This window comes from Scardinius erythrophthalmus (assembly GCF_964197995.2).
Source record: "Scardinius erythrophthalmus genome assembly, chromosome: 1".
In the NCBI taxonomy this organism is placed as follows: domain Eukaryota; kingdom Metazoa; phylum Chordata; class Actinopteri; order Cypriniformes; family Leuciscidae; genus Scardinius; species Scardinius erythrophthalmus.
Window position 1 is genome coordinate 3,121,436 of NC_138221.1, and position 21,575 is coordinate 3,143,010.

Sequence of the window (21,575 nt, forward strand, 5' to 3'; positions counted from 1 at the left end):
TCTCTCTCTCTCTCTCTCTCTCTCTCTCTCTCTCTCTCGCTTTCTCTCTCTCTCTCTCTCTCTCTCTCTCTCTCTCTCTCTCTCTCTCTCTCTCTCTCTCTCTCTCTCCACTATCTCTCTCCACTATCTCTCTCTCTCTCTCTCTCTCTCTCTCTCTCTCTCTCTCTCTCTCTCGCTTTCTCTCTCTCTCTCTCTCTCTCTCTCTCTCTCTCTCTCTCTCTCTCTCTCTCCACTATCTCTCTCTCTCTCTCTCTCTCTCTCTCTCTCTCTCGCTTTCTCTCTCTCTCTCTCTCTCTCTCTCTCTCTCTCTCTCTCTCTCTCTCTCTCTCTCTCCCTCTCGCTTTCTCTCTCTCTCTCTCTCTCTCTCTCTCTCTCTCTCTCTCTCCACTATCTCTCTCTCTCTCTCTCTCTCTCTCTCTCTCTCTCTCTCTCTCTCTCTCTGGTAACATATTTCATATATGCTGGGCAAGATTAATGGTATAAGCTATCATCATCTATTTTGTAACTATTTTAAGTGTAACCATAACCATATTTTGTCATTAAACCTGTTCAGTTACAAATAATGTGCTAACTAGTTTTGATTAGGTGTTGACTTTGAAGTGCTTCATATTGCAATACAATATCATCACTCTCTACAGCAACGCTCTCCCACATATTAAGCTGTTGTAACTGCGCTTATTTCCGTCGCTGGTATCAGTGGCAGTGGGTGGAATAGACAAGAAATGTGCAGTTTTCTACCATCTTGCTGACAACGCTTCTTTAGTCATTCTGCAGTCTTGCAGACTGAACCCCTGCAGGAAATCCACCCTTACAGGCTATTCTCAGCATTACTGCTAGTTTCACTTCTTTATTTTAGCAGTTTCCAGCATGCCATTAACCCTCAGAGGTCGGAGATCACGCCGGCGTGATCTGCTCGATTTTTTTCCTTATGAGTTGATTGAGACCCGAAATTCTCTTTTGACTTTGATTTTACAAAACAAGTTTCATACATCAATCGATTCTGTTAAATGTGTATTATTTTTGTGTATATTCACAATAAAAACAAAGTGTTGTGCTTTTTGCCAAATGAAGAAAAATAAACACGAAGCAAGTTCTGCCTTCTCTGTGTCCGTGTAGTCCATTCTGAAACGCGTCCGAAAATGAGCTGTAGCTCAGTGAATACTCAGTCAAACAGGCATTCAGACACACAGGAATGAACCTTGAATTCTCTTCTTTTTAATGAAGTAATTTATATAAAAAACAAATATTCTCATCTTGTAAAATCTGTATTAAAAGAGAGCGATTCCAGTCGACCTCATTAGAGCTAATTCAAATGTAATGTGACTCCGCCCACGGAGAGCGCGTGCTATTCAAACGCAAATGGCTGAGGTAATCCGCGCAATCCTGTGAACGCCCCCTGTATTAGCTCGAGACAACCAAAACACAAGTTTATTCAGAACATTACTTGTTTACAACGCAGCGCTGTGAGGAATAATGAGGAATACGAGGAATACGAGCTGAGGAATACTAGTAAGTTTTTCCTTCTCGGGTTTCATTCTGTTTATGAATGAATGAACGGCATAGATGCGCGCTGTTTACCACAGCTGGCAAAAAACAACATTACGTTCTCCATTATGGACGCGAGCGCTCTAAAACTTTCACAGAGACCTCAAAACAGAAAGTACAAATCCTTTCTTTAAAACGAATTTCGTTTTGTATCAATTGTATCTTAATTTTAATATTTTTTTCATTAACAAATTTCCTGGATTTAAAGTAAATAGGCCTATAGGCTAGCAATCACAACATAAGGTGCTTGAACTGGAGATCATCATGAATCATGAGCCTACTCGCCTCACATGTCTAAAAAATGTGAAATATATTTACAGAAAGCTGTTTCTAAACAAAACCATCCAAAACAAAAAAACTATAGCCTAATAAATGTGCATTTATCCGGTGCGTTTACTAGCCTACTGCAAAGATCGCGAGTCAAAAGCCTATCGTCAACGAATGATGATTTTTTTAGCAAACCGTATTGCTATACTGAGATGAGTAAAAATAGACTGAAATATGTTGAAATAAAATGTAGGCTATTTATATAAGCAACGTAAACTGCAAATTAACATTTATATGCCCTAATATTTCATGAAAACAATGTTACAGTCAGGCGAAATATGAAAGACAACATTTTGTTTAGTATATTTGGGTACAGTTTTTACTGTAAAATATACTGCCTCGTCAAATAAGCTTTTGTTTAGCAATTTCTATATATAAAATAGCCTACTATTTTTGTCAAAAATAAAGTCATCAACTAAGATGTTAGCTGTAATGAATACATAGATAAAATGTAGGCCTATAATCTTTTCTTTTTTTTTTTTTTACAAAGAAAGAGTACACTTGAAATATTGTTGAAATTGTAGGCTAATTATTGTTGTAATTGTAACCTTTTTAATAAAATAGCAAAACATATTTACAAGATAGATGTAAGCAAAATCTTAAATGGTCAATAGAAGTCTTCTTCAAAAGATCCTTTGTCCTTGCATTGTGGCTCAGCCAGTTTCACACCTGTGTGAATGGCTCATTATGCAGAGTGGGTGGTAATTCAGGTGTAAACCACTCCTCGTTCACGCCCCCTCGCATATTGGCTTTCCAAGCAAAACCTGTTTTACATCAATTTAAATCAATGTATGGTTTTATGTGAACAATAAAGCAAGACTATTTTCAAATAATTTTGAAGAAAAAATTCTAGGCGAGGACATCCATTGGTCAAAAGTCTTATTGACACATATTTACTATGTGTTTTGAGGCCTTATTTCAGAAATTTTAGTTTTTAGTTTTTTCAATATCCATGCATAAACATTATTCTCTCAAAAATGAAAACATGTACATTCACGTGGCTCACATATTATTGTAGCCCTGTTTGTGCTTTATAGAGTGAATTTACACCTTTTCCATTAATATGTTTATAAGCAACTGAAAAAAGCACAAATGTCAGGGCATGTCAGAACATCTCAAGGGCCCCAAAAACAGCCCAGACTCCAGAGGGTTAAACTCTAGAAGTAAACTCTTGAAATTATTACTGATAAAATTGGTTCGTTACTGAAAATGTTTCCACTATCCATGACTCCTGAATTATAAAACAGATTTTAAAAGTATTGTAAAGTAATTATTAGCATCAGCTTGGTAAAATAAAGCTGCATTTGCACATGAGCGTCTGTAAAGCAGATATTAACTGTCTTCAGGGAGTTTCTACACATGGATTATAACGTTCTGCTTTACTCTCTCCAGCCTTGAGAAATATATCAGATCCAGACTCCTTTATCAACACTACAAATGCTCTGGAAGATCTGGGATGTATTTCTCAAGCACCACTGATTTAACTTCCGCCTCCCTGAACTTCTGGACCACTTTGCTAAAACACTTGAACGAGTCGTTTTCCACCAACTATCTCCATTTCTCACACAGAACATCCTCCTGGACAACAACCAGTCTGGCTTCAGAAGCGCCACTAAACTGAGACGGCCCTGCTCTCGGTTATTGAAGCTCTGAGACTGGCAAGAGGAGCCTCCGAATCCTCAGTTCTCCTCTTGCTGGATCTGTCTGCTGCTTACAGTTAACCACCAAGAAGAGCATCTCAGGAACAGTGCTTCAAGTCTGACCTCTCAGTGGCTCCTTCAGGGTGTCGTGAGGTGTTTAAGACCCAATATCTAGCTCTCGGTTATTGAAGCGGCTTCTCAACTACAACTCGCTTCAGTGGACTTACAGATACATTACCAGCTCATGAAGGGGAATTAACATATTCCTAACAAACATCTCAGGAAAGGACACTTATTAGATGATGAAATGAGAACAACAGAAGCAGTTAAACTAACAATAGGACAACAATATGCAAGTGCTATGACCCTTTTCAGTTTAATCTAACGCAGTAGGCAACCAGGTTTTTTTTTATATTGAAATATTGATTCATCAAAATTTGTGCATTTGAATATTTTCATACATGAAACGTTGAATGTTTTAGATGCCGTCAATACATAGATATTCCACAGTAGGAGCTGCAGGAAACATGAGAGGAAGAAGAGAAACTGTACATGACTGAAGTCAAGGGTATTCAACTATCAACAGTTATTGATGAAGCATTTACAGACTGACTGATAGTTTAATGTTATAAAGCTGTCAGTATAAATGAACGTGTCGTACCTCTGTATAATGATCCAGCAGTCACACTGACTCCAGTTTCTGATGCTGGATCAGCTGGATCTGTGGATCACGTCTGTTAGTTCAGTTCAACACATAATGCCACATATACACAACATCATCATCACATAATACTGGAGCTTCACATCACAGAAATGATGAATATGTGCACGAGTCTGTCATCTATTATCTTCTTACTTCACTCTCAAGCTGTCAGGAGGAGAATGGCAGTAGTTGAGAAGAGACTGTACTGTATTACTGTATAACTGTATTACTGTGTTACTGTATAATTTATTCCTGGTTTATATGAGAGTGAAAAACAGTTGAGCTTCTGCAAATAAACCTTCAGCTTGAATGAAGGACATAAGCCTTATAATTCCTAAAGCCGACCTCCTACATGGGTCATACTAGGCTTTAATACACTTGTCTGATTTATGCAATATATCATGTATGACCCATGTAGGAGGCCAATATTGGGGATTATAAGGATTGTTATGCAGTTTATGACTTTGACCACTAATATTTTACAACTCCAGAACGTATGAAGCCATCAGAAAGAGTAGAGCCAATCTGTGGAAGTTTTCACAAATCTGTCAGAAAAGAGTGTTTTCTCACCTGAATACTTGACAGTGTATCTGACTGAGGTCACGAGTTGATCTCTGCGAGTAAGCTGACATCTCCACTCTCTGTTGTCATCTTCATTCAGGAGTGTTGTAGTCAGAGTGAGGATACAGGGATATTGATCTGGAGCTGATGATGATGATGATAATATCTGATATCTGGAGTCTGTCTTCAGATCAACACCAGCCTGATTCACCCACAACAGCTCAACTCCCCCAGAACTGACCCGATCATCACAGGAGTATCCAGAATACAACTGACAGGAGAGAGTCACAGAGCGGCCTGGACTGATCTCAGTCTGTGATGATGATGAAGATGATGAAGATGATGAAGATGATGATGATGAAGATGATGATGAAGATGATGATGAAGACACTGAAACTGAACACAAGACACAAATCACAGACTCTTCAATCATCATCTGAGTTTAACCCTCTGGGGACCAAGCTGTTTTTGGAGTCCTTGAGATGTTCTGACATGCCTTGATATTTGTGCTTTTTTCAGTTATTTGTAAACATGTTAATGGCTAAGGTGTAAATTCACTCTATATAGCACAAACAGGGCTACCATAATATGCGAGCAACGTGTATGTAGATGTTTGTATTTTTAAGAGAATAATGTTTATGCGTGGTTATTGGAAAAAAATAAAATGAAAGTTGCTGATTTAAGAACACAAAACACATATTAAATATGTGTCCACAAGACTTTTGAGTAATTGATGTTGTTCCTTTGAGTTCTAGCTTCAAAATTATGTGAAAATAGTCTTGCTTTATCGTTCACAAAAAAAAAATACATTGATTTAAATAGTGTAAAACAGGTTTTGCTTGGAAAGCCAATATGCGAGGGGGAGGAGTAGTTTACACCTTAGATTACAGTGTCCCACACCCACTCTGCATAATGAGCCATTCATTCAGGTGTGACACTGACTGAGCCACAATGCAAAGACAAAAGATGTATTTAGAAGACTTATATTGACCATTTAAGATTTCGCTTACACCTCTCTTGTAAATATGTTTTGCTATTTTATTAAAAATGTTACAATTACAACAATAATTACAATTTCAACAATATTTCAAGTGTACAATTTCTTTAAAAAAAAAAAAAAAAGATTATAGGCCTACATTTTATCATATGTATTCATTAGTTTGAATATAGCCAACATTGGAACATCTAACATCTTAGTCTATGCATTTATTTTTGACAAAAATAGTATTTTTTTGCAGGTTAATATGTTGCTTATACAAATACATTTTATTTCAACATATTCCAGTCGATTTTTACTCATCTCAGTAGGCTATAGCAAAGCAGTTTATTCTTTCACAAACAGACGCGCGATTCATATTTAGGCTAAACAGTCTTTACAAATATGTCCCCTTCATTCATCTCACAGAAAGGCGAGTCATATTATAGAAATGCGATTCATCTTTTTGCGGTTTGCATAGGCCTACACTAACGTTATTCCATAACGTTATTCCACACGTGAGAAAAGAAAACAGCCTACCTCACTCCTCAGCGGGATCTGCTCCTCATATCAGGATATATTGCTCCTCATATCAGCACTGTTCTGAGGAAACTTTTCTCCATAAAGGTAGGCTATAATGTCTCACTCGCGAGGAGTCGCGACCATCGCGACGCGCTTTGTTTACAGCTGATGTGGGCGTTTCACAGCTCTGAAATAGTTCTCAGAATTTGCGTTTGAATAGCACGCGCTCTCCGGGGAGTGGTCACATTAGTGTGAATCATCTCGTAATGAGGTCGACTGGAGTCGCTCTCTTTTTATACAGATTACAGAAGCTGATAATATTTGTTTTTTATATAAGTGACTTCATTTAACAGCTGCGATCTCAAGCTTTATGCCCGTGGGTCTGTTTGCCAGTTTGACTGAATTTTCGCGGAGTTATAGATCATTTTCGAACGCGTTTCAAATGGGAGTTTTCTGACAGACAGAAGGCAGACATCGCATCATGTTAAAGTTTCTTTATTTGTCAAAAAGCAAAACACTTTTTTTCTATTGTGAGTATCCTGAAAAAAAATAGAAACTGAACAGGATCGATTGATGTATAACACGAAAATTAAAGATCAAAATTAACAGAGCATTTTGTGTTTATTTTTCATTGCTAAAAAAAAAACGAGCAAAACACGCCGGCGCGTTTTTGGTCCCCAGAGGGTTAAAGGGAGAATCTGCCCTTTTTAAATTGACCACATAATCATAAACTTACCATGAAGAACATGCAGATAAACATAATCAACAGGTCCTTGTTGTTCTCCATTCACATATTGTCTGCATCTGTATAATCCATAATCTTCTCCTGTGACGTTCTTGATGTTCAGAGAGCAGTCAGACTCCAGACTCAGTCTCTCATGTCTCTCTGTGTCTTTATTCTTTATCCCTCCAGTAATCAGATCAACTGCTGAATAACTGAATCTGTTCTTGTAGATCCATGTAGTTGATTTGCAGTCAGAAAGAGCTTTATTACAGGACAGACGGACATTTTCACCAGAACTGATGTACACATCATCATCTCCACTGGTTCCTGAAACAAAGTATATCTCAGTGATCATTATGATATATATTCATAAATGAAACATAAAACACACCAGCATAAAAAGCAGAAGTTTTAAATCATAGTATTTTTCCTGACTTAAAGCAAACAACACACTCTCCAGAATAAACTATTAGTCTTTATCAGAGAGCTGTTCAAATCACTGACACACTCTTAATATGAAGATAATTCTTCATCATCAGATGTTTGAGTGACACTATGAACTAAAACCTGTATGATTTCCTTTCTTCTGCTGAACACAAAAGATGATATTTTAAAGAAGGTTGGTATAAACTATGAACTATCCCTTTAAGGGTCATAGGAAGAGTGTGTGTGTGTGTGTAGCTATACGTACAGGACATGTTTCAGGGTGTTAAACTATTAGTCTTTATGCTGTTCAAATCACTGACACACTCTTAATATGAAGATAATTCTTCATCATCAGATGTTTGAGTGACACTATGTCCAGTATCAGGAATAATACAGTATGATCTGTGTGTATCAATACACAACTCTGAGATCAACCCAACGTGAATGTGTGCAAGAATAAACTGAGCATGTTCAAATGAACTCTTTCCAGACTAATTCCACTAAATGTCTTTAGAGAAAATACAGATTTCTTTACCTGTGAGAAGTGAAGAGAGAATGATCAGTCCCAGCAGACACAGATCACACTTATCAGCCATTTTCTGTTTCTGTCAGTCTTGCTCTTCCATACCATACCATACCATACCACTTTATTTATATAGCACAATTTAAACAAACAGCAAGGTTACCAAAGTGCTTTACAGAGATAAAAATATAAAACAAAAACAAACACAGATAAATAAATAACTAAAAGCATCAACAATGACAACGACAACGAAGACCACATCAGCTCTCATGTTGAATCAAAGGCCAAGGAATAAAAATGTGTTTTTAAACGAGATTTAAAAATGTGGAGGGTGGGCGCACCTTTAATGTGCGGCGGTAAGTCATTCCACAATTTGGGAGCAACTGCTGAAAAAGAGCGGTTGCCTCTGGTCTTCAGCCTGGTCCTGGGCACGTTCAGCCGCAGCTGATCACCAGACCTCAGTGACCTTGACGGGGTGTAAATGTGCAGGAGCTCTGAAATGTACTGAGGTGCCAAGCCATTTAGCGACTTAAAAACAAACATTAAAATCTTAAAATGTATTCTAAAATATACAGGGAGCCAGTGGAGCGAGGCCAAAATAGGAGTAATGTGTTCATGTTTCCGGGTTCCTGTTAATAAACGAGCAGCTGCATTTTGGACTAACTGTAGGCGTGAAAGAGAAGTTTGGTTCACGCCAATGTAAAGTGCATTGCAGTAGTCCAAACGGGTCGATATAAAAGCATGAATCACTTGCTCAAAAATGTTAAAAGATAAAACAGGTTTAATTTTAGCTAAAAGTCTCAATTGATAAAAACATGATTTAACCACCATGTTTATCTGCTTGTCAAGCTTAAATTCATTGTCAATTTTAACGCCTAAATTGGTAATTACTGGCTTTACATATTGCTGCAGGGACCCAAGGTTTACGGGAGGTGAGTCACAAATCCGGCTGGGTCCAAACACAATGATCTCAGTTTTTTCTTCGTTTAAATTTAAAAAATTAAAAGACATCCAGGTTTTAATATCCTTGAGACATTCAAATAACGGAGTCAGGGAACTGTTTGCATCTCTTCTCAACGGTAAATAGATTTGCGAGTCATCCGCATAAAAATGGTAGGAAATACCATGTCTTTTAAAAATATTTCCTAGAGGGAGAAGGTACAAGGAGAACAGTAGTGGTCCAAGGACTGAGCCTTGAGGGACTCCACAGAGAAGGGGGGCGATAGATGATGTAGAGTCACCAAGTTTAACAGAAAAAAATCGGTCAGATAAATACGATTTGAACCACTGCAGGGCAGTATCTCGGATGCCTACACAGTGCTCTAGACGAGAGATAAGAATGGCATGATCAATTGTGTCGAAAGCAGCAGTAAGGTCTAAAAGCATAAGAATAACTGAGTCTCCACGGTCTGTAGTTAATAAAAGATCATTAAAAACTCTTAAAAGTGCAGTCTCTGTACTATGAAAAGCTTTAAAACCAGATTGAAAAATTTCTAAAATACCGTTTGTATCTAAATAGGATTGTAATTGTGCAAAAACTGTTTTTTCTAAAATTTTTGAAATAAAAGGAAGCTTTGATATCGGTCGGTAGTTAGCTAAAATAGTAGTGTCCAGATTTTGCTTTTTAATTAGAGGTACAACAGTTGCCTCCTTGCAATACGCTGGAACAATTCCTGAAGTCAGACTGCTGTTGATAATTTTTTGGACATTTTGCCCTATAGTGGTCCAGACCTCCTTAAAAAGGCGAGGGGGGATAATGTCCGTGGGACATACTGAGGGATTAAGCTTTAAAATTAATTTATTGAGACAAGAAAGTGACACGGGCTCAAACTGGTCAAACACTGTTAAACAGGTCAGCATTTCAGAGGGATCGAATACAGGTGGGGAAATATGAGCTCTAATAGAGGCAATCTTATCTAAAAAATAATGTAAAAAGTTCTCACAGACTTCAGAAGAAGCTTCTAAACAAGAGGATTGGGGTGAATTTAAGATTGAATTAATACTTTTAAAAAGGACATGTGGTTTATTTAAATTTTGGACTATTTTTTCTTTTAGATATCTATTCTTTTCAGCTTTTACTATTTTTTGATAATTTCTCCAGCTTTCTTTTAAAATTTCATAAAAGACATGAAGCTTGTCTTTCTTCCACCGACGCTCTGCTCTCCTGCACTCTCTCCTTGCTGCACGGGTAGTGTCATTAAACCATGGCTCAGATTTAGGTCTAGAGCGCACAACTTTTAAAGGAGAAACAATGTCAAGAATGCTAGCACATGTTGAGAGAAAGGAAGAGGTTAATTTCTCTGTGTCAGCTATGAGACCAGTATCAAGCTGAGACGACTGTTGAAAAACACAAGAAAACTGAGCAGCAGTGGTCGGCTTAAACACACGACCTAGGCGTGCAGGGGCATTTAGTTTTGATTTACAACAAGACAAAGTAAAATCAAATAGAACCGGCATGTGATCGGAAAAAACAGCATCCTGTATCTGAATATTTAGAATGGGCAAACCATAGGATAACACAAGATCTAACGTGTGCCCCTGTTCCTGTGTGGGTCCACTGACATGTTGAGAAAAGTTAAAAGTATCAATCATATCTAAAAAATCTTTAGAAAGTGGTTTGGATGGACAACAAACATGTACATTAAAGTCACCAACAATTAAAACTCTGTCATAGTCTGTCACAATACTGGCCAAAAAATCAGAGAACTCCTTTATAAAATGTTTATTATATTTCGGCGGGCGATATATCACCGCACACAGTACGGGATCCGATCGGCCTAAAATAAACGAGCTCGATTCAAATGATGAAAAAACAGATGGTGCCAAAAGCTTACAATGTAAGCTGCTCTTTAAGACAGTCGCTATTCCTCCTCCACGTCCAGTGGTCCTTGGGGAATTTAAAAAAGTACAGTCAGGAGGTAAGAGGTCTGTAAAGGCATCTGACTCACCCACGGCAATCCATGTTTCTGTTAAAAACAGTACATCCACAGCTTGTGTGATGAAGAAGTCCTTAAGGATGAAAGTTTTGTTCATTACCGACCTTGCATTTATCAATGCACATTTGGTCGGTAGAGTCGAGATTTCAGCCGCAAGAGCTGACCGGCACAGCGGCCGAAGGTTGCTGTATTTTCTTCCGCAAGGACTTCGAGAACGAGGCGCGCAGGTGCGCAAACCATGTCGCTCCTCGTGCAGGCCTACAACAGGTATCAACCAGCTGGTAGTTGGAGCAAGGCCGCGACGAGCGAAAAGGCGTTGAAAACATCGGTGACATTCCGGTGTCACCGGCAACAACTCAGAGGGTGAAGCCAGCCATGCCTTAATCCGGACTAGCCAGCCGCTACGCGCCCCTCTACGTCTGCGTCTCCGTGGAGATGGACCCTCGATGCAGATCAGATGAGCTGGGACATCCGTCAAGAGTGGAGGAGGAAATGTTTTTGAACCACCCTGGGAGTAGTTTGCTGTAAAGTCCACCGTACTTTTAATTTTAAGTAGCTCTTGACGATCATACACCAACAGAGAATGAATGGTCTTTGGGACAGACAGCACAAACCACACAAACAAAACAAAGACTGTCAAGGTAAGACGGCGAGCCAGACACACCGGCGCCATCTTTTTCAGATCATTATATATAGTTACAGCTCCTCCTTTAAACATCATCAGCTCCTCCTGTGGTTATTCACTTCCTGTTTATCTGATCAACCAACCATCACTGGTGAAATAAACATATAAAGCCTAATGTTGCAGTGCATGATGGGAACCACCAATCAAAGCTCATCCATGACTCCCAAAATAATCATTATTGCTAATATAGCGTATAACTGTTGAGCTGAGTGAACCTGAAGGTAGTGATGGTGAGATGAAGCTTCATGAAGCTTTAAAGCTTTCCAGCCTGATGTGTGTAAAAGTGGTTGATTTCTCCAGGTTTCAAATGCACACAGCGACACCTGCTGGTCAATGCTGATATCATGCAGAACAAATCCTCAGTGGTGTGTTATGGAAATTAATTTGACTTCATGCAGGGCTGCCAATGCGGAGAATCAGGCAATCGACACTTTTCACTCGCTCTCACGACACACATCCAGTTTCTCACGCAGAGGAAAATCATGAAGCAAAGAGGACTGACACCGACAGACAAGTAAGTAAGTAAGTAAAATTTATTTATATAGCACCTTTCACAGACAAAAAGTCACAAAGTGCTTTACAAACTGTTAATTAAAAGAAAAGATCAGACATGCAAACAATAGATCTAGCAAAACAACACACAAAACACAAGTAACCAATGCTGTCAAATAAAAGCAAGCCCAAAAAGATGTGTCTTCAGATGTTTTTTAAAAGAACTGACAGAATCCATAGTTCTCAGTGCCAATGGAAGTGAGTTCCAAAGCCTCAGTGCCACAGTACAAAAGGCACAGTCCCCTTTAGTCTTTAGACGAGTTCTAGGGACAATTAGAAGGTCCATACCAGAAGACCGTAAGAGCCGACCCGGTGAATGTTTGTGTAAAAGATCTTGAATATAGAGAGGTGCCTGGCCGTGCAGGGCTCTATAAGTGATAACAAAAATTTTAAACTGCACTCTGAATTCAACTGGAAGCCAATGAAGGTCCTTGAGAACTGGTCTTATATGAGACCACTTACTGGTACCAGTCAAAAGCCTTGCTGCAGCATTTTGTACAACTTGTAGTCGCTGCATAGAAGACTTATTCAAACAAGTGTACAGAACATTACAGTAGTCCAATCTTGATGAGATGAAGGCATGAACAAGCATCTCCATCTCTTTTCTTGTGACTACCGATCTAATCTGAGCAATGTTCCTAAGATGGTAAAAACATGAGCGAACTGCAGACTTTATATGATTGTTAAAATATATGGCTCTATCCAGGCAGACACCCAGATTTCTCATTTCACTACAATCTGAGGTGGCTGAAACCCCCAAAACCTGCTTAATCTTAGGTATAATATTGTCAGGAGCAAAGATCATCAATTCAGTTTTATCCTTATTAAGTTGCAGAAAAATTGTTTGCCATCCATTTGTTAATGGAGACTAAACAGTCCTGTAGAACTGACAGTTTATCTAGACTATCAGGTTTGAACGAAAAAAAGTAACTGAATGTCATCTGCATATAAATGATAAGATATTGTTTTAAAACTATTAATGATCTGTCCAAGAGGACAAGGCTACTATTGATATGAAACACACTCTCAGCTCTCAGATTCTGTCCATTTTATTTATTGTTTCAATTCAACAATAAATACGGTTTTGGCGCTTGTAAATGTGACGTGACAGATCGCTGTATCACCTGAACCGATCATCTCTAGTAGACAAATTAGCTAGAGGAATATTTTGCTAAATATATGAACTATGTTACATATTTATTTTAATTTTATACATATTTATTACATACATCGTTAATATATTATAACATTATAATAAAACCCTATTATATTTCATTTGAGTTGTTATTTTTAACCTATAATAATACCCTAATAATACCCTACTGCACACAGGTACACACACAATCACTCACTCATTTACTCACTCACACACTCACTCACTCACTCGCTAACACACTCAATCATTCACTTACACACACACTCAATCACTCACTCACACACTCACTCACACACTCACACAACTTGCTAATCATGTTAACATAATGCTAGCAACAGGCTAATTAAGCTAGCATCATGCTACCGACATGCTAATAATGCTAGCATCTTGTTAAAAGCATGCTAGCATCATGCTACCAACATTCTAATCATGCTAGCATCATGCTACCAACATGCTAATCATGCTAGCATCATTCTAACAACATGTTAATCATAGTAAATCATGCTGGAATGTGGTAAATCGTAGTAAATCATCTTAAGAAACATGGTAAATAGTGGTAAATAATGCTAAAACGTGGTATATCATGGTATCACAACATGTTAATTGTGTTAGCATCTTCCCAGTGGCGAATTTTGCCACTGCAAGCACCACTTGCGAAACAACAACAACAACCTGGAAAGATCTGTGTGAGTGATTGGAAATATCCGTGTGATTGATTGGAAAGATCTGTGAGGGTACTTGGAAAGATCTGTGAGGGTACTTGGAAAGATCCGTGTGAGTGATTGGAAAGATCCGTGTGATTGATTGGAAAGATCAGTGAGGGTACTTGGAAAGATCTGTGTGAGTGATTGGAAAGATCCGTGTGATTGATTGGAAAGATCTGTGAGGGTACTTGGAAAGATCTGTGTGAGTGAGTGGAAAGATTCGTGTGATTGATTGGAAAGATCTGTGAGGATACTTGGAAAGATCCGTGTGAGTGATTGGAAAGATTCGTGTGATTGATTGGAAAGATCTGTGAGGGTACTTGGAAAGATCCGTGTGAGTGATTGGAAAGATTCGTGTGATTGATTGGAAAGATCTGTGGGGGTACTTGGAAAGATCTGTGTGAGTGAGTGGAAAGATTCGTGTGATTGATTGGAAAGATCTGTGAGGATACTTGGAAAGATCCGTGTGAGTGATTGGAAAGATTCGTGTGATTGATTGGAAAGATCTGTGGGGGTACTTGTAAAGATCTGTATGAGTGATTAGAAAGAAGTGTTTATTCAGGATATGTATGTCTATAGCATGTTATACCTTGTTTTAAATAATTATATTATCTGTCTTTTAGGGTTATTACATGTAATAATAGTGGTAAAATATGGTTGTGATTTCTTTAAATAAAAATAAATCTGAAATCTCATAAAGTTGTATTTGCAATGTAAATAATACCAGTGAACGATCTATCTATCTATCTATCTATCTATCTATCTATCTATCTATCTATCTATCTATCTATCTATCTATCTATCTATCTATCTATCTATCTATCTATCTATCTACATGTGAAACTCAAAAAATGATAATATCGTGCAATGGTAAAAAAAATTCAATAGTAGCCCTATTTGTGCTGAATAGTGTAATTACACCTTTGCCATTAATATGTTTATTAACCCTCTGAGATCGACAAACGCAAGTGGTTTTATTTAAGGCTCTGCAGAACATCCCCGTTGATCAGGAGTATTTGACTGTGGGCTGAGTCGTAAATCGTGCCGTGAGGAGGGGTTAGATCTCGAGTGGCTGGACGAGTACGCCCCAGTCCATTTCTTTTGTTCAAAAGTAAGTTCACTCTTTTAGATGTAAAGTTAGCCCATATTTTGTAAATCACTTTTTTTTAAAAATGTTTTTAGTGGTAGTATGTGTATTTATGTTTCATTTTTACAAAAAAAATATTTATTTTTAAAGTTACATTTTTATTTATTTATATTTCATTTACTACCAAACTTTTATATAGTGATAATATGATGGGCTCATGTTCATAAAAAAAATAAAAAAATAAAAAAATAAATAAATAAATCAGTGTTTACAACATTTATAATAAGTGCACCATATATGGTATAAATACTTGTATAACATATGTGTATATATGTGTTATAACATTTAATTATCCATAAGCATTTCACAGATTCTATGTACACTAATTGTATAAAACAATTCTGTTAGTTCACCATAAGTTATAAAAATGAACTAGATCAATGTGATTAATGCCATTCATAGTTTCCATCCTTATGTTGTGTCTCCCTCTAGTGGCAAGCAACATTTATTTATTATACATGTTTTAAACACTTAGGAAAATAACAAATAATTATAAAATATATAGAAATATAACATTCATGCATTTATAACATTTGAAATTTTTAGAAATGTTTACTTTTATTTTATAATATATATATTTTTTTATTTTCCATTGGTTAATGTTACTAAATCATGATAATTAGTTTACTAGATCAATGTGATTATTTCCATTCATAGTTTCCATCCTTATTCTATGTCTCCCTCTAGTGGGCACTTTTAGGAGCACAAGCAGAAAATGTAGGGGCACACCTTAAATCAGCTTGCAATGCAATTTTTAAATTTTCCCCCTAAATAACTGTAATACTGACAAATTATTTAATAATAAATAGTCTTAACGTAAAGATATTACATTGTGCAGTTTTATTTTAAGTCCACAGGCTCCAGACTAGCATCTGAGGGCAGCGGCACCGGAGCCACTGGGTTCTGCAGAGAGTATCTGGTGGCACTGGGGCTGACAATAAAGCACTAAGCTTAATTTAGATGACATTAACTTTAATTATTCATAATATTATTCATAAAATTCATTCATAATGTCTTAATATTAATTAAAAAGCAAACCGAGTGAAAAAATATATATTAGGGAGTGAAAATAGCCAATGAGCATCCTACTGTTTACAATGGTAATTTATTCATTTTATTATTTTTAAATAAGTGTTTAAATAAGAATTTAAATAAGGCAATTTTTGAAGGATGAACAAAAAATGTGTTGGTCATCACATTAAAAATAACATTTATATATGATAGTTTTGAAGTGCTGGAAAAAGATTTGTAAGCGTTTGACTATTTCCGTCACATTATGGTTACAGTTACTACATTAAATCCATGATGAATGTTGCTGATTTGTGGACTGAAAGCCTTCTCTAAGTGTTTCTCCTGGTTTCCACAGCGCTGTTTGATCTGATATCTGTGGTTTAGTGATGATGTTATTAATTCTTATACGAATTCAATGGATTTCTTCACTGGATCTCCAGAGTCTGGATCTCCTAACAGTGTCGCGCGATTGAGATCGGCCTGCAACCATACACAGTAAAAGAAATGGACACAGCGACCCCACAGACTTCAACAGAGAAAATTGAAGTCAATTAGAAACTGAGCTTGACGACGTAGATGTGATGCGGCTTCTCAACTACAACTCGCTTCAGTGGACTTACAGATACATTACCAGCTCATGAAGGGGAATTAACATATTCCTAACAAACATCTCAGGAAAGGACACTTATTAAACACAACTGCAGAGGTTTATTAAGAAAATTATAGCAATCATTCAAAATGAAAAAAAGCTGCTAAAAGCAGGAATGAACAGACAAGATCCAAGAATCCTCAAATCAGCTCCATCACACAGAACAGAGAGAGATTATACAGTCTGAGTCTGTCCATTACTGTATTAATATTATATTTAAAGCAGTTTACATATGAAGCGCAAGAGAATGACTTTCAACACTGTAGGCAAATATATCCATAAAATCCATATAAATGAAAATAAATCTGGCTTTTTATATGTAAAAAACACATTTTAATCTAAACTTGATTATGTCACTATAAGTGCTCAGAGTTTTTCTCTCTGTTTTCTGAGAAGAAGAAAATAAAACAATGAACAATCCTCTGTAAGTTTCTGCTATTGTAAATATTGCTGCAGATTGGCTCTAAACTCATCAGTATTTTATTCTAATATTGTCGGCATCTCTATTTCCTCTGGGTGCTTCGAGTCCTTCCTCCCTGCAAAATAAAAGCATTGACTGACCTCTCGTATGTGTTTTTATCATGATTGCAGATTGTTCCAGATCAGATGAGTGTGAATCATCAGATTGTGTGCGGCTCAAAACTCACCAGCTCTTCTTGCACAGATGATCTGAAGAAGAATCACAGTAGGAGCAGCAAACACTGCCATCTCAACAATAATCACAATCACTGCAGGAAACATGAGAGGAAGAAGAGAAACTGTACATGACTGAAGTCAAGGGTATTCAACTATCAACAGTTATTGATGAAGCATTTACAGACTGACTGATAGTTTAATGTTATAAAGCTGTCAGTATAAATGAACGTGTCGTACCTCTGTATAATGATCCAGCAGTCACACTGACTTCAGTTTCTGATGCTGTATCAGCTGGATCTGTGGATCACGTCTGTTAGTTCAGTTCAACACATAATGCCACATATACACAACATCATCATCACATAATACTGGAGCTTCACATCACAGAAATGATGAATATGTGCACGAGTCTGTCATCTATTATCTTCTTACTTCACTCTCAAGCTGTCAGGAGGAGAATGACTATCGCCATTCACCAAAAGTAAATCTATTTATACAGTGATCATGTGATCATGAACCTTGTGTAGGAGCTGCTGCTGTAGTTCGGCTTGATGTCTTCTCAGAGTTTGAGCTTCTGACTGGAATCAGTGTTGGTGAAGCGACTGGAGCTGCAGAAGATGAATGTTCAGACGCATCATCTTTAGGACATTAACATCATATGTTCATATCGATCATGACCTGCAGTTTGTGTTCATCATCACAGTTTACAGTGGCAGTAGTTGAGAAGAGACTGTACTGTATTACTGTATAACTGTATTACTGTGTTACTGTATAATTTATTCCTGGTTTATATGAGAGTGAAACACAGTTGAGCTTCTGCAAATAAACCTTCAGCTTGAATGAAGGACATAAGCCTTATAATTCCTAAAGCCGACCTCCTACATGGGTCATACTAGGCTTTAAAGGGTTAGTTCGCCCATTTAAGACATGAAGTTGTATGCAATCCTTACCAGCACTATAGTGCATACACACTGACCCACTCTGTGGTCACCTCCCTGGGCAGAGTTCTGGCCACTGGAAGTTTTTCAAGAAAGTATTCCCGGTTAGTTTCCGGGGCCTCAAAACTGTGCGTTTTTACGTGAAAAAATTATATGCGTTTTAAAGCTTGATTAATTTACATCACAAAAAACACGCCAGACAAAATTCATACTTCAGTTTTAATGGGCACTATTTTCTTTCCATTTCTATCAATCCGCGCTGCAGTCAACGTCAACAGTGCGCACATTCCGATCAGCTGTTGATAGCGCGACTCGCTGACAACATGTCTGACTACGAAACTTCTGATGATGAAACCAATTTTAGCACAATGTCAGACGGAACAGATGATGATTAAAGTAATTTTAGCACAACGCCAAAGGGATACCTTTATGAACCGGAGTATACCGATGCCGAACTTCAGCAGATGGAGATAGAACGGGAAGAGAGAGAGCGAGAGGACAGAGATGAAGTTGTCCAAGTTGATGCTGGGCCCACAGCTGTAGCAAGAGCCAGGATGAACGACAAATGGTGGTGCACTTGTTCAAAAACAGAAGCTATTGCTGCCACGAATGGGAACTCATGCCACAGATGCAAAACCCATCGATTGACGAGGAGGCCAACTGCATTACAGGTCTGTCTGCATTACATCCAAATAGTTTTCTCAGCAAATTGTACCTATATCCTATGTTTTTATATTAGACCTCTTTTCACGTGATTTCCACTGGAGTCTAAACATTGTTTACTGTACAGTTTAGACATGGGATCATAAAGTTAGTAAATATAGAGCTTACCCGTGGTACTGGTATAGCAAAACTCTTTAAAATCTGTTTTTTTTTCCTCCTTGGTTGGGGATGTAATCGTCTTCGCTGAAGTGAGCACTGCACACACGAAAATCCTTGATTCTGGATATTTTAGCTCCCGCAGAGTAGCCGATGGCAACCAGCCAAAGCTGTCTCATATTAGCTATATCCGAAACAGGAAAACGATGGAATCTGAACAGTGATCCCGGCACATTCTTGTGGTCACAACCTGGGAATTTACAAGTTCGCACCATTGTTAATTTTCTACTTTTTACGTCGTTGTCATTCGATTGTGTAAACACTATGGAACAGCTGATCGGAACGTGCGCACTGTTGACGTTGACAGCAGCGATTGATAGAAATGGAAAGAAAATAGTGCCGATTAAAAACTGAGGTATGAATTTTGTCTGGCGTGTTTTTTGTGATGTAAATTAATCAAGCTTTGAAACGCATATAATTTTTTCACGTAAAAACGCACAGTTTTGAGGCCCCGGAAACTAACCGGGAATACTTTCTTGAAAAACTTCCAGCGGCCAGAACTCTGCCCAGGGAGGTGACCACAGAGTGGGTCAGTGTGTATGCACTATAGTGCTGGTAAGGATTGCATACAACTTCATGTCTTAAATGGGCGAACTAACCCTTTAATACACTCGTCTGATTTATGCAATATATCATGTATGACCCATGTAGGAGGCCAATATTGGGAATTATAAGGATTGTTATGCAGTTTATGACTTTGACCACTAATATTTTACAACTCCAAAACGTATGAAGCCATCAGAAAGAGTAGAGCCAATCTGTGGAAGTTTTCACAAATCTGTCAGAAAAGAGTGTTTTCTCACCTGAATACTTGACAGTGTATCTGACTGAGATCAAGAGTTGATTTCCCAGAGTAAGCTGACATCTCCACTCTCTGTTGTCATCTTCATTCAGTAGTGTTGTAGTGAGAGTGATGTTACAGCGATCTGGACCTGATGATGATAATATCTGATATCTGGAGTCTGTCTTCAGATCAACACCAGCCTGATTCACCCACAACAGCATAAGTCCCTCATAACGGACCCAATAATCACAGGTGACTGAATACAACTGACAGGAGAGAGTCACAGAGCGGCCTGGACTGATCTCAGTCTGTGAGGATGAAGATGATGATGGAGATGATGATGATGATGATGATGATGAAGATGACGAAGATGATGGAGACACTGAAACTGAACACAAGACACAAATCACAGACTCTTCAATCATCATCTGAGTTTAAAGGGAGAATCTGCCCTTTTTAAATTGACCACATAATCATAAACTTACCATGAAGAACATTCAGATAAACACGTGCAACTTCATTCACAACAAAATATTGTCTGCAGATGTATATTCCATAATCTTCTCCTGTGACGTTCTTGATGTTCAGAGAGCAGTCAGACTCCAGACTCAGTCTCTCATGTCTCTCTGTGTCTTTATTCTTTATCCCTCCAGTAATCAGTTTAACTGCTGAATGTATGTTATTGTAGGTCCATGTAGTTGAGTTGCAGTCAGAAAGAGTTTTATTACAGGACAGAGAGACATTTTCACCAGAACTGATGAACACATCCACTCCACTGGTTCCTGAAACACAGTATATCTCAGTGATCATTATGATATATATTAATAAATGAAACATAAAACACACCAGCATAAAAAGCAGAAGTTTGTTTTAAATCATAGTATTTTTCCTGACTTAAAGCAAACAACACACTCTCCAGAATAAACTATTAGTCTTTATCAGAGAGCTGTTCAAATCACTGACACACTCTTAATATGAAGATAATTCTTCATCATCAGATGTTTGAGTGACACTATGTCCAGTATCAGGAATAATACAGTATGATCTGTGTGTATCAATACACAACTCTGAGATCACAACGTGAATGTGTGCAAGAATAAACTGAGCATGTTCAAATGAACTCTTTCCAGACTAATTCCACTAAATGTCTTTAGAGAAAATACAGATTTCTTTACCTGTGAGAAGTGAAGAGAGAATGATCAGTCCCAGCAGACACAGATCACACTTATCAGCCATTTTCTGTTTCTGTCAGTCTTCCTCTGCATTATATATAGTTACAGCTCTTTCTCTTCATTATATATAGTTACAGCTCCTCCTTTAAACATCATCAGCTCCTCCTGTGGTTATTAACTTCCTCTCATCTGACCAACCGAGTGTTTAAATCCGTTGCTATATAGTGACACTATACCAGTGTAACTTTGTCCTCTCTGTAGATTGGGCTCATATAGACTCTGAACTGTGTACTTTAACACTGAGGATTTTGCTCTGTGGTCTTGAATGGTCTTGACTCTGAGTGACACTCAACTTTCCTCTACAGATGTATAGATGCTA

General features: G+C 37.8%; 1 protein-coding gene across 2 annotated transcripts; it reads right to left on the bottom strand.

Moving 5' to 3' along the window:
• Positions 1–3,817: 3,817 nt before the first annotated feature.
• Positions 3,818–21,316, bottom strand: LOC308690428 (uncharacterized protein). Of its 2 annotated transcripts, XM_081364836.1 has the most exons (8): positions 21,200–21,316; positions 20,494–20,806; positions 20,044–20,412; positions 17,661–17,720; positions 7,011–7,325; positions 4,786–5,172; positions 4,174–4,233; positions 3,818–4,028 (listed from the first exon to the last, which is right to left on the bottom strand). In XM_081364836.1, exons 3-8 carry the CDS (start codon positions 20,243–20,245, stop codon positions 3,991–3,993), a joined length of 1,062 nt encoding a protein of 353 aa, XP_081220962.1. In that variant the 5' UTR covers positions 20,246–20,412; positions 20,494–20,806; positions 21,200–21,316; the 3' UTR covers positions 3,818–3,990. The 2 variants fall into 2 exon arrangements, with proteins under 2 accessions (XP_081220962.1, XP_081220961.1); XM_081364835.1 differs by having other exon boundaries at positions 20,044–20,806; positions 21,200–21,294.
• Between the last annotated feature and the right edge of the window lie 259 nt (positions 21,317–21,575).